This window comes from Durio zibethinus, chromosome 7, assembly GCF_047325235.1.
Source record: "Durio zibethinus cultivar Kanyao isolate XHJ-2024 chromosome 7, ASM4732523v1, whole genome shotgun sequence".
Lineage (NCBI taxonomy): Eukaryota > Viridiplantae > Streptophyta > Magnoliopsida > Malvales > Malvaceae > Durio > Durio zibethinus.
The window spans coordinates 25,960,970-25,978,726 of record NC_143168.1 but is presented as its reverse complement, the minus strand read 5'-3'; the positions used below and the strand labels follow the sequence as shown (position 1 = coordinate 25,978,726).

Below are 17,757 nucleotides of genomic sequence, written 5' to 3'. Positions count from 1 at the left end.
TCTGTGTGTTTGTGAACTGGTTATCATAAGTTTTGATAGACTTACAAAGATTATTGTTCTTAAAATAGATTATCGGATTTCAAGGAAAGTTTCATCTCATTATTGTTACATCCCCTGGAGAGAGCAAAAAGCTTAATTTCATATCTACTAGTAATATGTCTACAATATGAAGCCTAACCTGCATGGCTACATTGTTATCCACTAAAACCAAATGACATATGTAATTTATTTGCATTAGACGAGGGTTTTCTTTCAGCATAGTGATTGCATAATAATGTGGTGCAAAACAGTTTATTTTGAAGTTAATGCATGTATAAGCAACAAATGAATCTTGATTCTTCTCATAGAAGCTTACATTCAACAATTAAAATGAAACTAGAACAGATATAAATATTGAAAAGAAGGAAAACAGAAGCCTGCATCAGGAATAGTAAAGAGAAACTACTAAGGTTATGTATTTTTATTCCTACTACTTAGAAAATAAAAAGACTATCTCATGTGAACTGACTGATCTTTCCAGGATGCAAAAGCCCTCTGATCGCAGAGGAGAAATGCTTCATACTGGAATCCACTTAACTAGCCAGCCAAGTGGCCAAGACAAAGCTGCAATTCCAATACAAGAACCCCATTGCCCCCAGTCCAGCCTCTGAGTGTTAGCAAACCTCTTTAAGAATTCCACCATTACCACTTGAAGAATTATAGTTATGCCAATGATCCCAAGAAAGAGTTTGTTCTTGTGTAGTCCCTTGAATATATTCTTCTTTTGTAGTTTTCTGGCATTAAACTCATTGAACACTTGACAGAGGACAAAAGTGTTGAAAATGAGTGTGTTCTTGACCTTCTCGTCCACACCAAAGATAGATTTTCCCCTGAACTGAAGGGTTAGTAGAACTGCAACTTGATACAAGGCTTGAGCAATGAGGTTCCTCCACATGATGTTCGAAATTAGGGGCTTGGATCGACCCACAGGTGGCTTTGTCATGAGATCATTGGTAGGTCGCTCAGTGGCCAAAGCTAAAGCTCCCAAGGTATCCATTATTAGGTTCACCCACAAAAGCTGGACAGCTGTCAGTGGGACTTCACCAGAGGATATTGCTGCAATAAAGTTGATGGCTAGGGCTGCTATATTAACTGTGAGTTGAAACTGAATAAATTTCTGAATGTTGTTGAAGACACACCTACCCCACCTTAAAACTGTCACCACAGAGGTGAAGTTATCATCCAAGATGACTATATCTGAGCTTTCCTTGGCAACTTCAGTTCCTTGGATTCCCATGGAAAGTCCAATATCTGCTTCCTTTAAAGCTGGTGCATCATTCGTTCCATCCCCCGTGACTGCTACAACATGACCATTCTGCTTTAGACACTGTACCATCAGAAGTTTATCAAAAGGTGACGATCTGGCCATCACACGGATTTTATTGATCTTTGCCATTCTCTCTTCTGGTGAGTAATTTCTGAACTGTACACCTTCTATTACCGCTTCGTTCATATCCTCATGAGGTTCCAGAATGCCACATTCAATCGCTATAGCCTTTGCTGTGAAGACATTGTCTCCAGTTATCATCTTGATGTTTACTCCAGCATCTATGCAAGATTCCACGGCTATTCTGGCACCAGGACGACATGGGTCTTTCAAACCTACCATCCCTAACAAGGTGAGTCTGCTTTCTTCCAAAACCTGCTGATTGTCTTCTGGAATTTTTCTGTGAGCAAATGCTATGCACCTCAAGCTTTTTGCTGCCATATTCTGAATAATTGTCCCAATCTCTGTTCTTTCTTCATCATCCATGGCTTTAATTGTTCCTCTTCTATCATAATATTGTGAACACATTGCCACGATCATCTCAGTAGCACCCTTCCAGTGTACGTGTGTAGCACCCTCACCGTTCCTCCTTATCAGAACTCCGCTCTTTTTCTTCTCTGAATTGAAGGCCACTACTTGGATGAGTTCATAATTTTGCTTTGGGTCATCTAGGTTCATCCCCAAATCTAAGACAGCCCAAGAGAGTATTGCTTTCTCAGTTGGACTACCAGAAATCTCAGGAAGTGATCTAGAGTTTGGCCTATAAACAGTACCAGTTGTGTTTAAAGCAATGGCTTGTTGCAGTAACTCATGGACATTAGGTGCTATTTCCGAGGAAATTCTATCCTTCATAAATTCTTTCCCTACCCAAAACTCAGTAACCTTCATTTCATTTAAAGTAAGGGTACCTGTCTTATCTGTGCAGATTGTTGTGGCTGAACCCATCGTCTCACAGGCAGAAAGCTTTCTGACCATTGCATGATCAGCCATCATTTGCTTCATAGAGTAAGCCAGAGTTAGAGTTACTGCCAAAGGTAGACCTTCTGGAATTGCTACTACCACAATGGTAATTGCTGCCGAAATAATATCCACGACTGAGTTCATCATGCTGTCAAGCTTTGTCTTCCCCGGAATATATTCTTTGTTTCCCTTGTCATCTTTTGTGTTTCCAGTGAAGTAACGAATAAGCAAAACTGCAAGAACAAGTACGGCCACTGCCAATCCGATCTTCCCAATAAAAGAAGTCAGCTTGTTGAGGCGAGCCTGTAGTGGGGTCTCCTCATCTAAGTCCCGATTTATGGAACTCATCATCTCTCCCCATGCAGTATTCATGCCAACAGAAGTGACAAGCATGGAACCAAACCCATCCGTGACCTTTGTACCAGAGAAGACAAAAGGATTGTTGCTGCCATTGATCTCAACGTGGTCGCTTTCCCCAGTCATGCTAGATTCATCCACCTTCAAGGAGTGGCCATCCAAAAACAATCCATCTGCGGGAATTTGATCACCAATTTTCAAGCACACAATATCACCCACAACAACTTCAAAGACTGATATATATTGGCGTCGACCATCTCTCACTACTTCCACTCTTATATCACTACTCTCATTTGAAAGTTTCTGGAATTGTCTGTTTTGCCTGAAGTTACTGACAGCAGATACAGCAACAACGAGAAAGACAGCAACGATAATACTCCCACCATCGTACCATCCATCTGCTATGCCATGCTGCTTAATGCCAAAGCCCAGCGAGAGTATAGCACAAACCAAGAGTATGCAAATGGTGGTATCCTTAAAAGCTTCAAAAATAAAGCTAAGAAAGCTTTTAGTAGGTGGTTTCTGATACCTGTTGGCGCCAAAGACATCAATCCTGTGTGTAAGATCAGCCTGATCGGCACTGATACCATCCTTCTCATCAGTTTCAAGACATGCAGCAATCTGTTTTACTCCTCCAAGTTTACTTAGGGTTTCAAGGTTCTTCTCTCTTACCACCTCAGTGAGTGTTTTTTGATCAACACAGAGAGAAGGTAGGTGATCATCACTGGAGTCATTGTCATGGATATCAAGGGCAATATAGGATAGAGTACGCAAGATCTGCTTCTTGTTAATAACCTTCATGTACAAAGAAACAAGAGTCCTAGCAGAATATATGGTTGCAAAAACCGAACGCCACCTCCGTTGCTGACGTTTTGCGGCCGGCATATCTTCTGCATCAGACATGGCTGGTTCAGCAGGCTTACGATTTATCAAAGACATGTTAAACGACAGGAACGAAAGGGTTAAAACGATGTCAGTAAGAATATTTCTTTAGGGTGTAGAAGGAAAACAAGATGGAAAAAAGGAGTTTCGGTTAAGTCAAAAGTGTACGAATTTGTGAGGAAATACTTTGGCTGTGATACGAAGGAAGAGTTAGTGTAATTGCAAATTTATAGAGTGCATGCAAAGCTCATTATCCTTTTCCTACCTTTTCTTTTCTCCTTTTATTTTCCAAGAAATTTCTTGTCCACCTTCACTGTAGCTTCTTGAAGTAACTGCTCTGACCAAATCCAATATCATTAATGGTTATTGAATTAGAATAAAATATTTAATTTGATACATGAATTTTAAAATTTTTTAATGTGATATTTTTATTGATACTTGAGAATGTGATATATCTCCTTGTATAAAAAATTTTAATTATTGATGAATAAAATTAATTTTACATTAATTTTATTCATATTTTAAATAAATATATTTAAATAAAAAAATTATTATATGATAAATAGTCATAATTATTTAAATATAAATATATTGTTGTTTATAAATGTTATGATTATATAAAAAATTATAATTATTTGAATAAAAATTTGTATATGTTCATTTATTATAAATAAATTTTTTAGTATAACTATTATTATTACTTCTGATTATAGAGTTTTAGATTCTATTATATTTTATAAGCATAATTGCTTTTAAAAAAATATTTTTATGTGTTAAAGTTAAAATTATTTTTTATTATTTTATTAATTTTTTAATAATTTTAATTATGAATCTGTTCGTTAATGTGTTACTTTTAACATGATTAACTACAAATAATATACTTGATAAATAAATAATTCTTTAAATATTACATTAATTAATAAATTTATAATTCAAATAAAAATTTTTAAAATTTAGATATCCCACTAGATATTTTATTATAATTTAAGAATTATTTATGACATTAATTTTTTATTTTAATTTGTAAATCAAGTTTTTATATAAAAAGTTATATATATATATATATATATATATATTTGTCGTTTAGTATTCAAGTCGGATAAAAAAAATTTAATTCCAAAAATGCTTTTATTTTCCATGTTAAACTAGCCTTTATTAGGAATTAATTTTTGCATTTATATTTTCCATTTTTTTCTTAATTTCCTTGCCCCTTTCCGGTCAATGAAGAAAGTTCTCTGTAATTTCATCTGAGACTGGGGTGGACACAAATTTACTGCACGTAATAATCTCAATATTTAGAAAAGGATAGAGATAATATTTTGAAAACTTAATATTAAGAAGATAAATTGATATTGATAATGATGATAATAATTGTGATAATTACGTAAGAAATGCCAGGAAATTTTACATTTTTGTTGATCCATAATAACAATAATATTAATAAAAGGTAGTCTAAAACAAAGACGAATATTGTAGATATCCCAAAGTGGCACGAAGCTTTTAGCTACGAAATTTACAGAAATTGGTAATGATATCAGTTGAATTGTGAAAGATTAAATTTTTTTTAAAAAAAGTTTTTTAAGTTAATTTTTGTTATTAATAATTTAATTTAATAAATAATCTGTAAATCCAATACGATCTCGTAAAAACAGCCTTACCATGAAAAAGAAATTTACAATAATTGGAGAAACATGTGAATTATGAAATTATTATCCGAAATTGGAAAATCTAGTCAAGTTCTAAGTCAAGTCAATGGAAAGATGTGACATAGTTTTCCATTATTTCTGTATTAAGCAATGTGTATCACCTTCGGAAGGAAATAGACTTTACCATTGACTTCGGGAGCAATGTGTATCATTTTTATATGATTTGATTTGAATCAAATTTTATTGGTTCAGTTTCATTTAGTTTATAAATTTTTAAATTTTTAAAATTTTAAATTATTTTAATATAATTTTTAATATATTTAAATAGATTTAAGAATAAAATTATTATTGTATTTTATAAAAGTTTAAAATATATATATAATTAATAAAAATATATAATTTCATTAGGTTCTGCTTTTTTTTTTTTAGTTTTTTACTTTTTAATTTGAATTTAATATATATTTAATATTTAAATTTAATCTGAATAGAATAAAAAATTAATTTAAACTAAATTAAATACTATAATTTTAAATTAATTTTAAATTTTTTTTTTTCACTCCTGATGATAAGAATTTAAAAAATTTTGAAATTTCACCGCTTTTTGAGTTTAAAGGAATAACCGATCTATTAGCACTTAAAAATATAGCAGCATAATCAAATATTAATTTGATAAAAAAATTTAATTATATAGTCAAAGTTTGAAAGCCTTCTCCATTAAAACATTTATAAATTCATAGTAATGAGTACGGATAGAATTAATTATTTTCATTGATAGGAAAAAAGAATTTTCCAAAAGTAATAATAAATAGGAAAAAGAATTAATTTACAAACTAGTAACCAAGCTAAGGATTGTTTTAAAGTCTCTAACAAAATATAATATTTGGATGGTAAGTTTAACAACATCTAATACATATGAATTAAATTTTTTGTTTTTACATTGTTAATGATAAATTAAATGTTTTGATATATTGAAATAAGAGAAGGAATGTCTGAAAAAAAAATTATAAATATTAAAATTTAAATTTTATTCTCACGACATTCAATTTAGAAATTATGATCAATTGAACCAACATTCATCTTTGTTGAAGCTTTTAGACACCTAATGATGTCATTCAAAGGAATTCACTTCATTACACTCATAGAGCTGAAAATGTCTGAGTTATTTGCCGGAAAAGTGATACACTATTAGAATTGTTAACCAAGCTATTCTATTTCCAATCAGCTTTTTTATTTTTAGCAATTTGCAAAGTTGGTACAACAATTCTAAGGTAAACGAAAACAATTTCAAGACTTTGAAAATTGACCAAGACATTAAAACAAGGCACGGACTTTTGTGTTGTATTGATTTAAATTGACTTTTGTTGATGTTGGGCTCTGAAATCGTAATAAAATAAAATAAAAAGTGATTAAAGACAGATTAGGAGATGTTTCATTTGTTTGCGTTTAGAAGCTCAAGCTAAACATTGAGACTAGAGAAATTGGAAAAGGAAAAAAATAGGGATGTAATAATAGAATGAAAATAAAATAATAGTCTTTAAATGTTTTTATTTATAAGCAGAAGATATGAAATTTATGAAGTAAAATGAGAAATTTATGAAGTAAAATGATGACGTAATATTATACATATCAGATTAATCTAAAATTTTAAAAATTTTTAATTATTTATTGATAATTTTTAATAAAAAAAATGAATAATATTATCTTTGAACTCGAAAATATCCTTCGAGCATATGCTTTCTCATAAAATGTTTGACTTCGTGCATTTTTTTTATTGTCACGGAGAAGACGTTTGCTTTTAAGAATATTTATGTAGCTAAAATTACATGTCTTTGTCTCTTAATTTTCATATAAATTCCTACCCATAGTTGTCTTTAACAAAAAAAAAAAAAAATCCAACCTTAACAATCAATCTCTATCTATCTCATTCATTAGACAAAAATATTACTCGTTCAAATTTTTTTGAATTGGCTTTTTATTTATAGTTTTTAATTCATGTTGACAGGAATATTAATATAGAATTAAGTAAGAAGTATCCAATGAACGCTTTAAATGTCTATGGATAACTCAAAAGAAAAAAATTAAAAAAATTTTAAAAAAAAATTCTTTTACACCTTAAAACTTTTTTTGTTCATCTTAAAGAGTTGAAAAAAAAATTTGAAGAAATAAATTTTCAAACACTTAAAAACTTTTTTATTAACACATTTATTTATAAAATTAATAAATTTATCAATATATAATATTATATAAAACATTTTTTAAAGAAATTTTAAATTCATTACTAAAGAAATTATAAGTGTTTAAAAGTTTCTTGTTTGAATTTTACGAGAAATGAAGATTGTGAGAGATGTTTTATTCATTTATTTATTTTTGGTCAACTGAGAGATGTTTTATTTATAGGAATAGCACTTTAATTTGTTTTTGATAGGTTTGATCCAATCTCATAAAATTATTTTTTTTAAATCAAATTTCGAGTTGAATCATGTAATAATAATAAAAAAATTCAGATTGAGTTTGAAACAAACTTGTTTTGATCGGATGTGATATATATAAATTATTTTTTAATTATTTATTTACTTTTATATTTATATTTTATATATTTATTTAATTTATATTTATATTAAAATATAATATTTTATTAATTTCAAATTGAATAAGATCAAATTCAACTTTATACAATATCAAATTCAAATTTAAAAATAAAAAATTATTAAATTAAATTTAAACTCAAATATTATAAATATAAAATCGAATCAAATTAAAAAAAAAAATCTATTCCAATGCAAACGGATACCATTCTATTTATTTAACGTTCAAAAAAATAAAAAGAAGTACTTTGGATGAACCCTAGTACATATTACAAGTACTAGTTAGCAGTAGTTTCCAAGGACCAAATATGGAAATGGGTAGTCATTGTCATTATAGCTATAGCAATCGAAGTCCTGTTCCCCACTCCAATAATCAAACCTGCAAAAAATGAAAAAGTGTTAAGGTGTGCCATATTTTGTAGGACCAGGTACTCTCTCTTGTTCTTTAACTGTTTGTTTAATCATCCTTTTAAGTGATGATTGTAGGTAGCATAAAACTTGTCATTTGTTGAAAATATCCATCATTTTGATAACATTTGTTGAAATAATTATGCCTTTTTGCTTTCATTTGGGTTAATGATTTTGGATTATAGTAGCAGCTAACCTGAGGTTATAATCAAACAGTATAAAATAGGATATTCTTTTACATATTAGCCTGTTTCTTCCATTCATTTTGATTCTTTTTGGGAACATTTGTAATAGTATTATTTCATGATCAGATAATTAAGGAAGAAATAGGAGAAACTGATCATATATTCATTTTTCATTATTGCAATTCTTCCATTACATTTTCCCCCTTACAGTTACAGAGCAGCGAGAAAGACTGAGTTTCCAATTGAATAACCAATACCACTTTCCCTACAGCTATGGTCTTATCCTTGTTTCTTTCCAATTTGAGGAATGAATGAGTCATCCTTGTTATTTCCTATGCTATCTTTAGCCCTTTTTGTTGCTTTTCTTTTTCCTTTTCCATTGAGAGCGAAGATGAAGTCTAGGATTCTGATATGGTTGCAACACTCGGAATGAAAGAATAACGCTTTACTTCCATATCACATTAGTTTTGAAGAAACTTTTTTACTATGTTTTCCTGGAATCTGCTCTTTATCATTTTCTTTCAATTTCACAACTAAAAGCAAAAGCTTTTGGCCCAAGTTGTTTAAAGTGGAGAAACTAAGGAACTGTTAATGGGTGTTGTAATGTGCAAGCTAGATGATGTAACTTAATACTAGTTGATGAAAGAGCTAACCTTCTATTGGTGGTCAAAAGGCTGTTTTGTTTTGAAATTCCCATTTCTCACATTGAAAGGAAATCATTAAGTTAGGATGGACAGACGGAGCATATTTTCGGCCAATCTGTTGATCACAATGCTGCTTACCATTTCACACCCACTTACACCAAAAAATCAGGAGCTTGCTTTTTTTTTTTTTATTCCACTAATATATATATATATATATGTATATCATATTTGATGCATAAAATTATGATATAATAAAATAAAATGATATCATGAATAAAATTAAATTAAATAATATCATTTTATTTATAGCACAAACCAAGAGTACATAATTGTTGTATCCTTAAAAGCTTCAAATAAAAAATTACAGAAGCTTTTGGTAGGTGGTTTTGATAACTGTTGACACCGTAGACGGCAATCCTACATGCAAGATCAGCCTGATTGGCACTGATACCATCCTTTTCATCAGTTGCAAGGCTTGCAGCAATTTGTTTCACTCCTCCAAGTTTACTTAGTTTTTCAAGGTTCGTCTCACTTACCACCTCAGTGAGTGTATTTTGATGAACACAGAGAGAAGGTAGGTGATCATCACCCGAATTATTGTCATGGATATCAAGGGCAATACAGGATAGAGTTCGCAAGATCTGCTTCTTGTTAATAACCTTCATGTATAAAGAGACAAGAGTCATGGAAAGATATATGGCTGCGAAAACGGAACGCCACCTCTTTTGTTGTCGTTTTGCTGCTGGCATATATGAAGCATCATGACAATAAACCATTTTCCTTTTTCCACTTGTGGATATCTAAAAAGAAAAAAAAAATAAAAAAGAGGATAAAATAAAGTTAGAAAGCCTTGTACGAACCTTTTGTTGAGGCTTAATGTGGTTGGAACCTTGCCCAGTATCACTGGTCCTTCACCAGCTTAGTTAGGCCGATTGTTAACCATTAGCATTTTTTCTGGTCCATTAGAAAAACCAGTCAACTTCTAAGAAATGTTCAACCCAATTGCCTAAACCAAATTAATAATGATGAATCTAATAGTTTTGCATCCCATATTTTAAGTTGGCTGTGCTGAAATCTTTTGTCTTTGATGCTGTATTGGAAGGTGCCTGTGTGAGTTATTCAGTTTATATTTTAGCATTGTAAGAAAACTGACATATATTGATATTTAAAAAATCATTGATAAAATAAAAAAATCTATCAATATAACACAATAAATATAACACAATAAATCCTATATCGACGATCAAAATATATATTCCAACAAATTTTTAACTATCGATATATCTTTTATTAGTATAAACTTATACTGATGATTTTTAAAATGTTAAAATAGCTCGTAAAAATATATTTAAAGTTTAAAATCGTCAATAAATATATATTTATTGGTATAACATCTGTTATATGTTCCATTATTATAACTTTTACCGACGATTAACACTTATCAATATAGATTTGTATGTTTTAATTTTTCTTACTTATATTAATGGTTAATACCCATTAGTATATACTTATAATTTTTTTTTATCTTCACCAACATTTAAAGCACGTCAATATAAAGTTATATGTTTAAATTTTGTTATCTATACCCACAGTTAGTATTTGTCAATATAGACTTACATATTTTAATTTTTCTTATCTAAACTGACAGTTAACTCCCATCAGTATAAGCTTGTAATTCTTCTTACCAATATTGACGCATAATATCTATTAGTATAAACTTGTATTTTTTAATTTTTTTTACTTATACCGATGATTAAATATTATCAATATAAGCTTGTATATTTTAATTTTTTATTATATTTTATAGATGATTGATGATTGTTAGTATCACCTACAATATGCCAACAATCAAATGCATCAATATAAATGTTAAGACATTGGTAAATTTTTTAAAAAATTATATTTTTAATTATTAATACTAATTTATTTATAATCATAATATGATATGTTTTCATATAAACGAGAAATACACAATAAAGTAAAAGATATTTAATAACATTAAAACTACAAGTAAATTGTTTATAATCTACAAACTTAGCATAGCTCAAGAATTAAAGTCATTGTACCAAATCTGATAAAATAAACATCGATAAAACAAATATCATTGAATGTCTACAAACATAATGCTTAAAGTAAATAAAAAACTTCTTAAAATAAATGATCCCATCATAGATTTCTATAAAGAAGTATCTACATAGTATAAAAAAAACACAATTAGATAATTCTTATAAATTATTTTATATATATATAAATAAGTTAAGAAGGTAATCATCCATTCATATACCAACATAAATAATTTTATAAACATCTTATTCATTCATATATATACCAACAAAAATAATTTTATAAACATCCTATTCATTAGTGTAATATAAGAAAATAAAGTGACTGTAAAAAAGTCACTCTTTTATAGTCATTGGTTATTTTTTATTTTTCCGCAGCTGGGACCCATTTTTATCTGCCACATGAGAAAATTTGATTGTAAAAAAGAAAAAAAACTTACAGATTTTTTGCCACTTCCATATTTACTTTGAATCTGCACATAGGTAACCATTTAAAATGTCAAATGTAAAAAACTTGAAGCTTAATGACATTGCACGGTAAAGGATGGGGAAAGAGAAAAATTGCAATGCTCACTTTTAAGGAAAAATCAGTTACATCCAATAACAACAGCTTTGATTCAAAGTAATGGGCTAAAGCTTTGGCAAGCATTTGGTGGTAAAGTTCTTCAAGAAACAAAGAAAAAAAATGCAATTAGCACCTTTATAGAAACAGACCTATAATTCAAAAAATGTGAAGTATAGCCTGCCAGTAAGAAAAAAGACTCCAGGCAACCAACCTGCAGGTCTTGATAGCAATATAGCTTGACTAGCAGGGGAAAGGCTCCTGGTGTACTTGAAAACATCAGCATGTTTCAAATGGACATAGGTTGCACTAGTCAGCAATGCTCGAGTCTGCTCATTGCCAAACAAAACCAACGGGATGAAGATGTCAAAACAAGCAGGACTAGATTATAGGATGACAACTCACCAGTAAGCAGATCATTCGAACAATGTTATCAATACTATATTGCCTATTCTCTTTGCCTTTTTGTAACTTGGATACATGATCATCAAGTAGAACGCAACACAACCTTGATCTTGTTATTAGATTCAGTAAAACTAGGCATTCAGTATCAAGCACACGCATAAGGCTATAAAATCCATCCAAACCTGTTTTGAGTTTAAGCCTTTAAAACCTGTTTGTTCAAAAAAAAGGGAATAATCTTCATCTTAGGTTTGGCAAGCTACCAGATAATACTATAATGGGTAAGCAAAAATATCTTAGGATAGTTATATACAAAATAAATGAGTGAGATAACTAGGAAATTCAATTTAAAAACTCAAGAAAACAGAAGAGCATGTGAAAGTGATCAGCATTATTAGTTCAGTAGTTTTCCATCATTAAAAGCAAACGTTTTCAAAAACTGAAAAAGAAAAATACATTCTTTTTTATTACAATGAAAAAAAATTTCTTTTTCAAATATCAAACAAGAATGAGAAAAATGTAAAGTTACCTGAGATAGTAGGGAAACTGATCAAAGGTGACGTGGCTATCTCTGCCATCAACGATTTGGTAGAGCAATTCTTTCTCCAACTTCTCCAAAGTGATGTTAGTTGCTGCAGTCGAATTGCTTCCATTCCATTTACGGAGTCGAAGCCGACCCTAGACTGACTCATACCCCCATACCCACCCCCAACGCCAACAACAGTATATGCTTTTATTCCATTTCTTGCCTAAGATTTTTTAAACCCAATCTTTAATCCTTTTTCTTGGGAGAATTAATTTTATTGTTCTTCAGAAGTCTTATGTTTCGGAAACCCAAATGAAAATCCTTCGAACTCTTGTGATATTTCCTCTGTCTCACACTTGGTACATATACCTTTTTTTGGTTCCTAACAATTAAATGGTAATTTTTTGAAACATAGGACAAAGGAAACATAAGGATTTTCATTTATCCTATTCATTTGTGTAAGCTTTAATGCATTTATCTTATTCATTGGTTATTTTTTCAGTTACATCTATTAGTTGAAAAATAAAAATGCATTTCCCAGCTGCTGAGCAGCTACCTACAGTCAGGTCTTGAATAAGTAGTTAAAGTAGATCACCTTGGCTTATTCACCACATAGATAGGAGTAAAATTTATTCATTTTCTTGTATGTTTGAAGAACATGATATAGATATGGGGCAATTCAAATTACAAGTTTGGGGCTAGAATCAGAGATGACAAAAGAACATGTATCAGGCTAGAATTCTGGTTTGCATGCATCAGATCATAACATTAAGGCCAAACAAGTCAACAAAAACCCTTAGCTCTTGTCAATCTTCCTCTACAATCTCTGACATATACTTGTTGGCATCATTTTTCAATGGTTTCTTGGCAAGTAAAGACATTGAAGCACCGCAAGAAGCAGGAGGTGTTACAAAAGCAAAGTTTGGTTCATGGCGGCCACGAAGTTCAGAGAATAAAAGTACAAAAGAAGCCATGGAAAGAAAACCAAGATTTATCACATAACTGCTTACTTGGTGATCAGATCCACATAATTGCTTGAGGTGCAGCTGGTAAATTTCTAAAATTTGAACAGCTTTGAATTATCACGTCAGGGTTGCTCCCTAAACCGAAGTAGTGTCTAAAGGATGCAAGGTTGACATATGTTGTTAGACCAAGAACAACAAGTGTTGATCTGTCAAAATGTATAAGCAATTAAAAATCACTACAGAAAGCCAGCATATAAAAGAAAATGATAAACCTTTTCTACCAATATACAATAAGATGACAAATGAAAGCCATCCTTCATAAGCAATTAAATCAGTAATTTTATAGAGTTAACACAAAACATTTTCAATTTTTCACAAATTCACAATATTACAACAAACTGTAAAAATGCAGTGACAGGATTCTGAAAAAGAATACAAAATCATAAAGAATTAATACAAAGAAAAAAGGAAAGAAAGAGCAGAATTAGGGTTTGAAACTCATTCGACAACAAATTTCATAACGAGGCTCCGAGGAGAACGTTGGAGCCCGGCGAGGTAAAGGAAAAGCTCGACAGCAAAACAAGAATCGAGAGAGGAAAGAATATCTTTGGCCTGTTTGAGAGACGAAAGCTTCACCACCAAATCGGCATGGTTGTTCACAACGGCGAGGAGTGAGAGGGCTAGGTCTCTAGAATTGGCGATGGCCATGGCTTCGGCTTCCCCTTGGAGAATTTTGATCACTTATAGGTGGGGATTGTTAGAGGGGGGAAAGGGTTAGGGTTTTAAGGATCGTGGGGGTTAGGAGTGGAGGGAGCATAAGCAGATTTTGAGGACGAGCAAAAAGTAGTTTTGGGTTTTTTGCGGGATTTTTGGTTTAATGATAATATTATAAAATATTTAATATAATATTTAATTATAAATTATTAATTAATATAATACTTAAATATTTTATTTAGAACCTATTATAATTTAAAATTAATTAAGTTACAATTTTTATTTATTAATAATTATAATTTTTAAGAAATTATAATTTTTGAAATTTTTTATTTATAAATTAATATTTTTCAAAAAAAAAAAATAAATAGTTTTTGAAACTTATACTCACGGTTATTATAACTGTTGGCATATAATATACTTATACTGATAGATATTTATATACAATCAAAAAAATTTACTTATATCAACAGTTGTATAAAGTGTTGATATAGACATTGTATATTATGACGATATTAAAAATTCATTAGTATAGATATCTTTTATTAATGTAATTTGACTGTCATTATAATTAAGCATTAATATATGAAAAATTTTGTGTACTATATATTGACAGGTAGGTATAACCGCCAATATATCCTATAACTATACTAACAATTAATTACTTCCGTGGATATAAGTACCTATGGATGGTATTTACTAATTATAACTTATACTGATAGTTAAAATACAATCCGCCAATATATAAATATGTATATTAATGGTTATTTATATATTGTAAAAAAAAGATCAATGTATACTAATGGAAGAATAAAGTGTTAGTGTAGGGATTGTCTATATTGACAATAACAAAAATCGATCAATTTAGATACTTTTTACTTACATAATGTAATCGTCAGTATAGGTAAATGTCAGTATATAGCATACTTATACTGACGGATAATTATATATCGTCAGAAAAAGTTTATTTATATCAACAGTTGTATAAAGTGTTGGTATAAGTATGATATATTATGATGGTATTAAAAAAATCATCAGTATAAGTCTATTTTATTAACATAATTTGATCATTAGTATAACCAAACGTTAGTATATAAAAAATTTCTTGTAACGTAGATGAAAAATTGGTGGATATATATATATATATATACATATATATAAATATGAGAAAGTTGTTTGGGTTGTATTAATGCAACTTGAAGAATCTAATTGATAGGTGGCAATGGATACAAGGCCAGAAGAAAATCTAATGTTGAGGAAACTTATGGATAGAAGTGTAAGTGAATATAGCTTTTAACGAACCGTTCGTTAATATATTCGATTTTTGTTCATTTGTGTTCATTTACTAAACTTAACAAATGATCTTAAATATTATTTATGCATTCGTTTATTAAACAAACTAAATATGATAAGTTGTTTGCTCGTTCATTTATATTCACGAACAAGCTCGTTTATAGCTTATTTAAAACTTGTTTGTTTATTATTTATTTGCTGTTCGTTTATAATAATACTGATAAAATTATATTTTTATCCTTTATCCTAATCTTATTTTAAGGTTCGTTTATGTTTGTTTAGATTCGTTGATGTTAATTTAAGGTTTGTTTGGTTATGGTTTGTTTATTTTTTATGAATTGTTCATTTATATATGTTCATGAACTTATTTGTTTAATATTCATGAACAAGTTTGTTTAGCTTAATTGAATGAATAAAAACCGAACATAAACAACTTATTATTTAAATGAAGAAACATGAATAAACAGAGTAAATTTCTTAATGAACAAGAACTGAACACAAATACCTTTAAAAAAACACAAACAAACACAAACATACGTTCATTTGTTCATGTTCGATTCATTTACAGCCCTATTTATAAAAGGAGAATGAGGGGAATTGATGAATAGAATATGGAAAATGGTGATTTTGATAAGGTAACTAAACTTTGGATGAGGATATTCAAGCATCATTTTATTGGAAAGATCCCACAACAACACTTTCTTATGGGGGAATTTGATGGGAAAATCTATATAGCTATTAGCTATGTATCATTCAATTGTTTCTTTCAGAAGAGAAACAACTTCACAAGCCAACCAGTTGCCCTCAAACAAATTTTCATTTTGAAGATAAGTCGAGACATTGTTATTCTCAGCCCATTGGTCTATAATTACAAATAGAAGTAATTATTTGATATACATAAAATGAAGTTTTTTTAGCTATATAAACAAATATGTTTATTTTTTAATTAGTTTATTTTAATTTTTTAAATTTATTTAAAAATATGTATTATTTTATTAATCTTATTTTTTAAATTAAAAATTTTATTAATAGTATATATTTGATCTTAACGTGGTCGCTTTTCCCTGTCATGCTAGATTCATCCACTTTCAAGGAATGTCCATTCAAGAACAAGCCATCAGCTGGAATTTTTTCGCCAATCTTCAAGCACACAATATCACCCACCACAACTTCAAAGACTGTGATATATATTGTTGGCGCCCGGTTCTTAGAACTTTCCACTTTAATATCATTCCTTTCACTTGAGTGCTTCAGGAATTGTCTGTTTTGCTTAAAGTTACACACAGCAGATATGGAAGCAACTAGAAAGACAGCAACGATAATGCTCACACCATTGTATCGCGCGTCCTCCATGTCGTGCTGCTTAGTGCCAAAACCCAAGGACAGTATAGCAGAAACCAAGAGTATGATCATGGTTGTATCCTTAAAAGCATCAAATAAAAAGTTACGGAAGCTTTTGGAAGGTGGTTTCTGATAACTGTTGACATCGTAGATAGCAATCCTGCGTGCAAGATCAGTTTGATTGGCACTGATACCATCCTTCTCATCAGTTGCAAGGCTTGCAGCAATCTGTTTCACTCCTCCAAGTTTACTTAGTTTTTCCAGGTTCTTCTCACTTACCACCTCAGTGAGAGTTTTTTGATCAACACAGAGAGAAGGTAGGTGCTCATCACTCGAATTATTGTCATGAAGAGAAGGTAGGTGATCATCACTCGAATTATTGTCATGGATATCAATGGCAATATGGGATAGAGTACGCATTATCTGCTTCTTGTTGGTAACCTTCCTGTACAAAGAAACAAGAGTCCTGGCAGAATATATGGCTGCAAAAACCGAACGCCACTTCCGTTGCTGACGTTTTGCTACCGGGATAACTTCTGCATCAGACATGGCTGGTTCACCAGGCTTACGATTTATCAAAGACGTTAATCGACAGGGAAAAAAGGGTTCAAATGATTTCGATAAGAAATTTTCTTTAGGGTGTAGAAGGAAAACAAGATGGAGAAATGGAGTTTTGGTTAAGTCAAAAAGAGTGACTTCGGGAAGAATAATTGGTTGAGATACGAAGGAAGAGTTAGTATCATTGCAAATTTATATAGTTGATGCAAAGTTCTTTATTCCTGACCAACCTTGGCTTTTCTCCTTTTCCAGGAAATTTCACCGTAGCTTCGTGAAGTAACAGGTCGGACCAAATCGAATATGGTTTATCGTATTATTTAAAACTAATCTAGTGTTGTTGTTGTCGTCAAAAAAGAGTGA

General features: G+C 30.4%; 1 protein-coding gene and 2 pseudogenes across 4 annotated transcripts; all 3 read right to left on the bottom strand.

The window, feature by feature from the left end:
• Positions 1–356: 356 nt before the first annotated feature.
• Positions 357–3,700, bottom strand: LOC149518253 (calcium-transporting ATPase 12, plasma membrane-type pseudogene; annotated as a pseudogene). The gene has a single exon (XR_016343707.1). The product of XR_016343707.1 is annotated as a calcium-transporting ATPase 12, plasma membrane-type pseudogene (transcript).
• Positions 3,701–9,252: 5,552 nt separating this feature from the next.
• On the bottom strand, positions 9,253–14,368 carry LOC149518252 (uncharacterized). 3 transcript variants are annotated; one of them, XM_089764021.1, is made up of 7 exons: positions 13,537–14,368; positions 12,530–12,908; positions 12,004–12,211; positions 11,813–11,927; positions 11,611–11,699; positions 11,477–11,509; positions 9,253–9,773 (listed from the first exon to the last, which is right to left on the bottom strand). In XM_089764021.1, exons 3-7 carry the CDS (start codon positions 12,160–12,162, stop codon positions 9,273–9,275), a joined length of 897 nt encoding a protein of 298 aa, XP_089620147.1. In that variant the 5' UTR covers positions 12,163–12,211; positions 12,530–12,908; positions 13,537–14,368; the 3' UTR covers positions 9,253–9,272. The 3 variants fall into 3 exon arrangements, 2 of the variants coding, with proteins under 2 accessions (XP_089620147.1, XP_089620148.1); XR_016343706.1 differs by lacking the exon at positions 12,004–12,211 and adding an exon at positions 9,834–9,927 and having other exon boundaries at positions 9,253–9,712; positions 12,530–14,368; XM_089764022.1 differs by lacking the exon at positions 9,253–9,773 and adding an exon at positions 9,936–10,079 and having other exon boundaries at positions 12,530–14,368.
• A 1,896-nt stretch (positions 14,369–16,264) lies between these two features.
• Positions 16,265–17,388, bottom strand: LOC149518251 (calcium-transporting ATPase 12, plasma membrane-type pseudogene; annotated as a pseudogene).
• Positions 17,389–17,757: the final 369 nt, after the last annotated feature.

Coding starts and splice junctions, on each gene's coding strand:
- LOC149518252 (XM_089764021.1), bottom strand. CDS start 12,162: ATGCGTGTGCTTGATACTGAATGCCTAGTTTTACTGAATCTAATAACA. Junction 11,700..11,812: donor ATTGCTATCAAGACCTGCAG/GTTGGTTGCCTG, acceptor TGTTTCTTGAAG/AACTTTACCACCAAATGCTT. Junction 9,774..11,476: donor ATGGAAGTGGCAAAAAATCT/GTAAGTTTTTTT, acceptor TTTTCTTTTTAG/ATATCCACAAGTGGAAAAAG.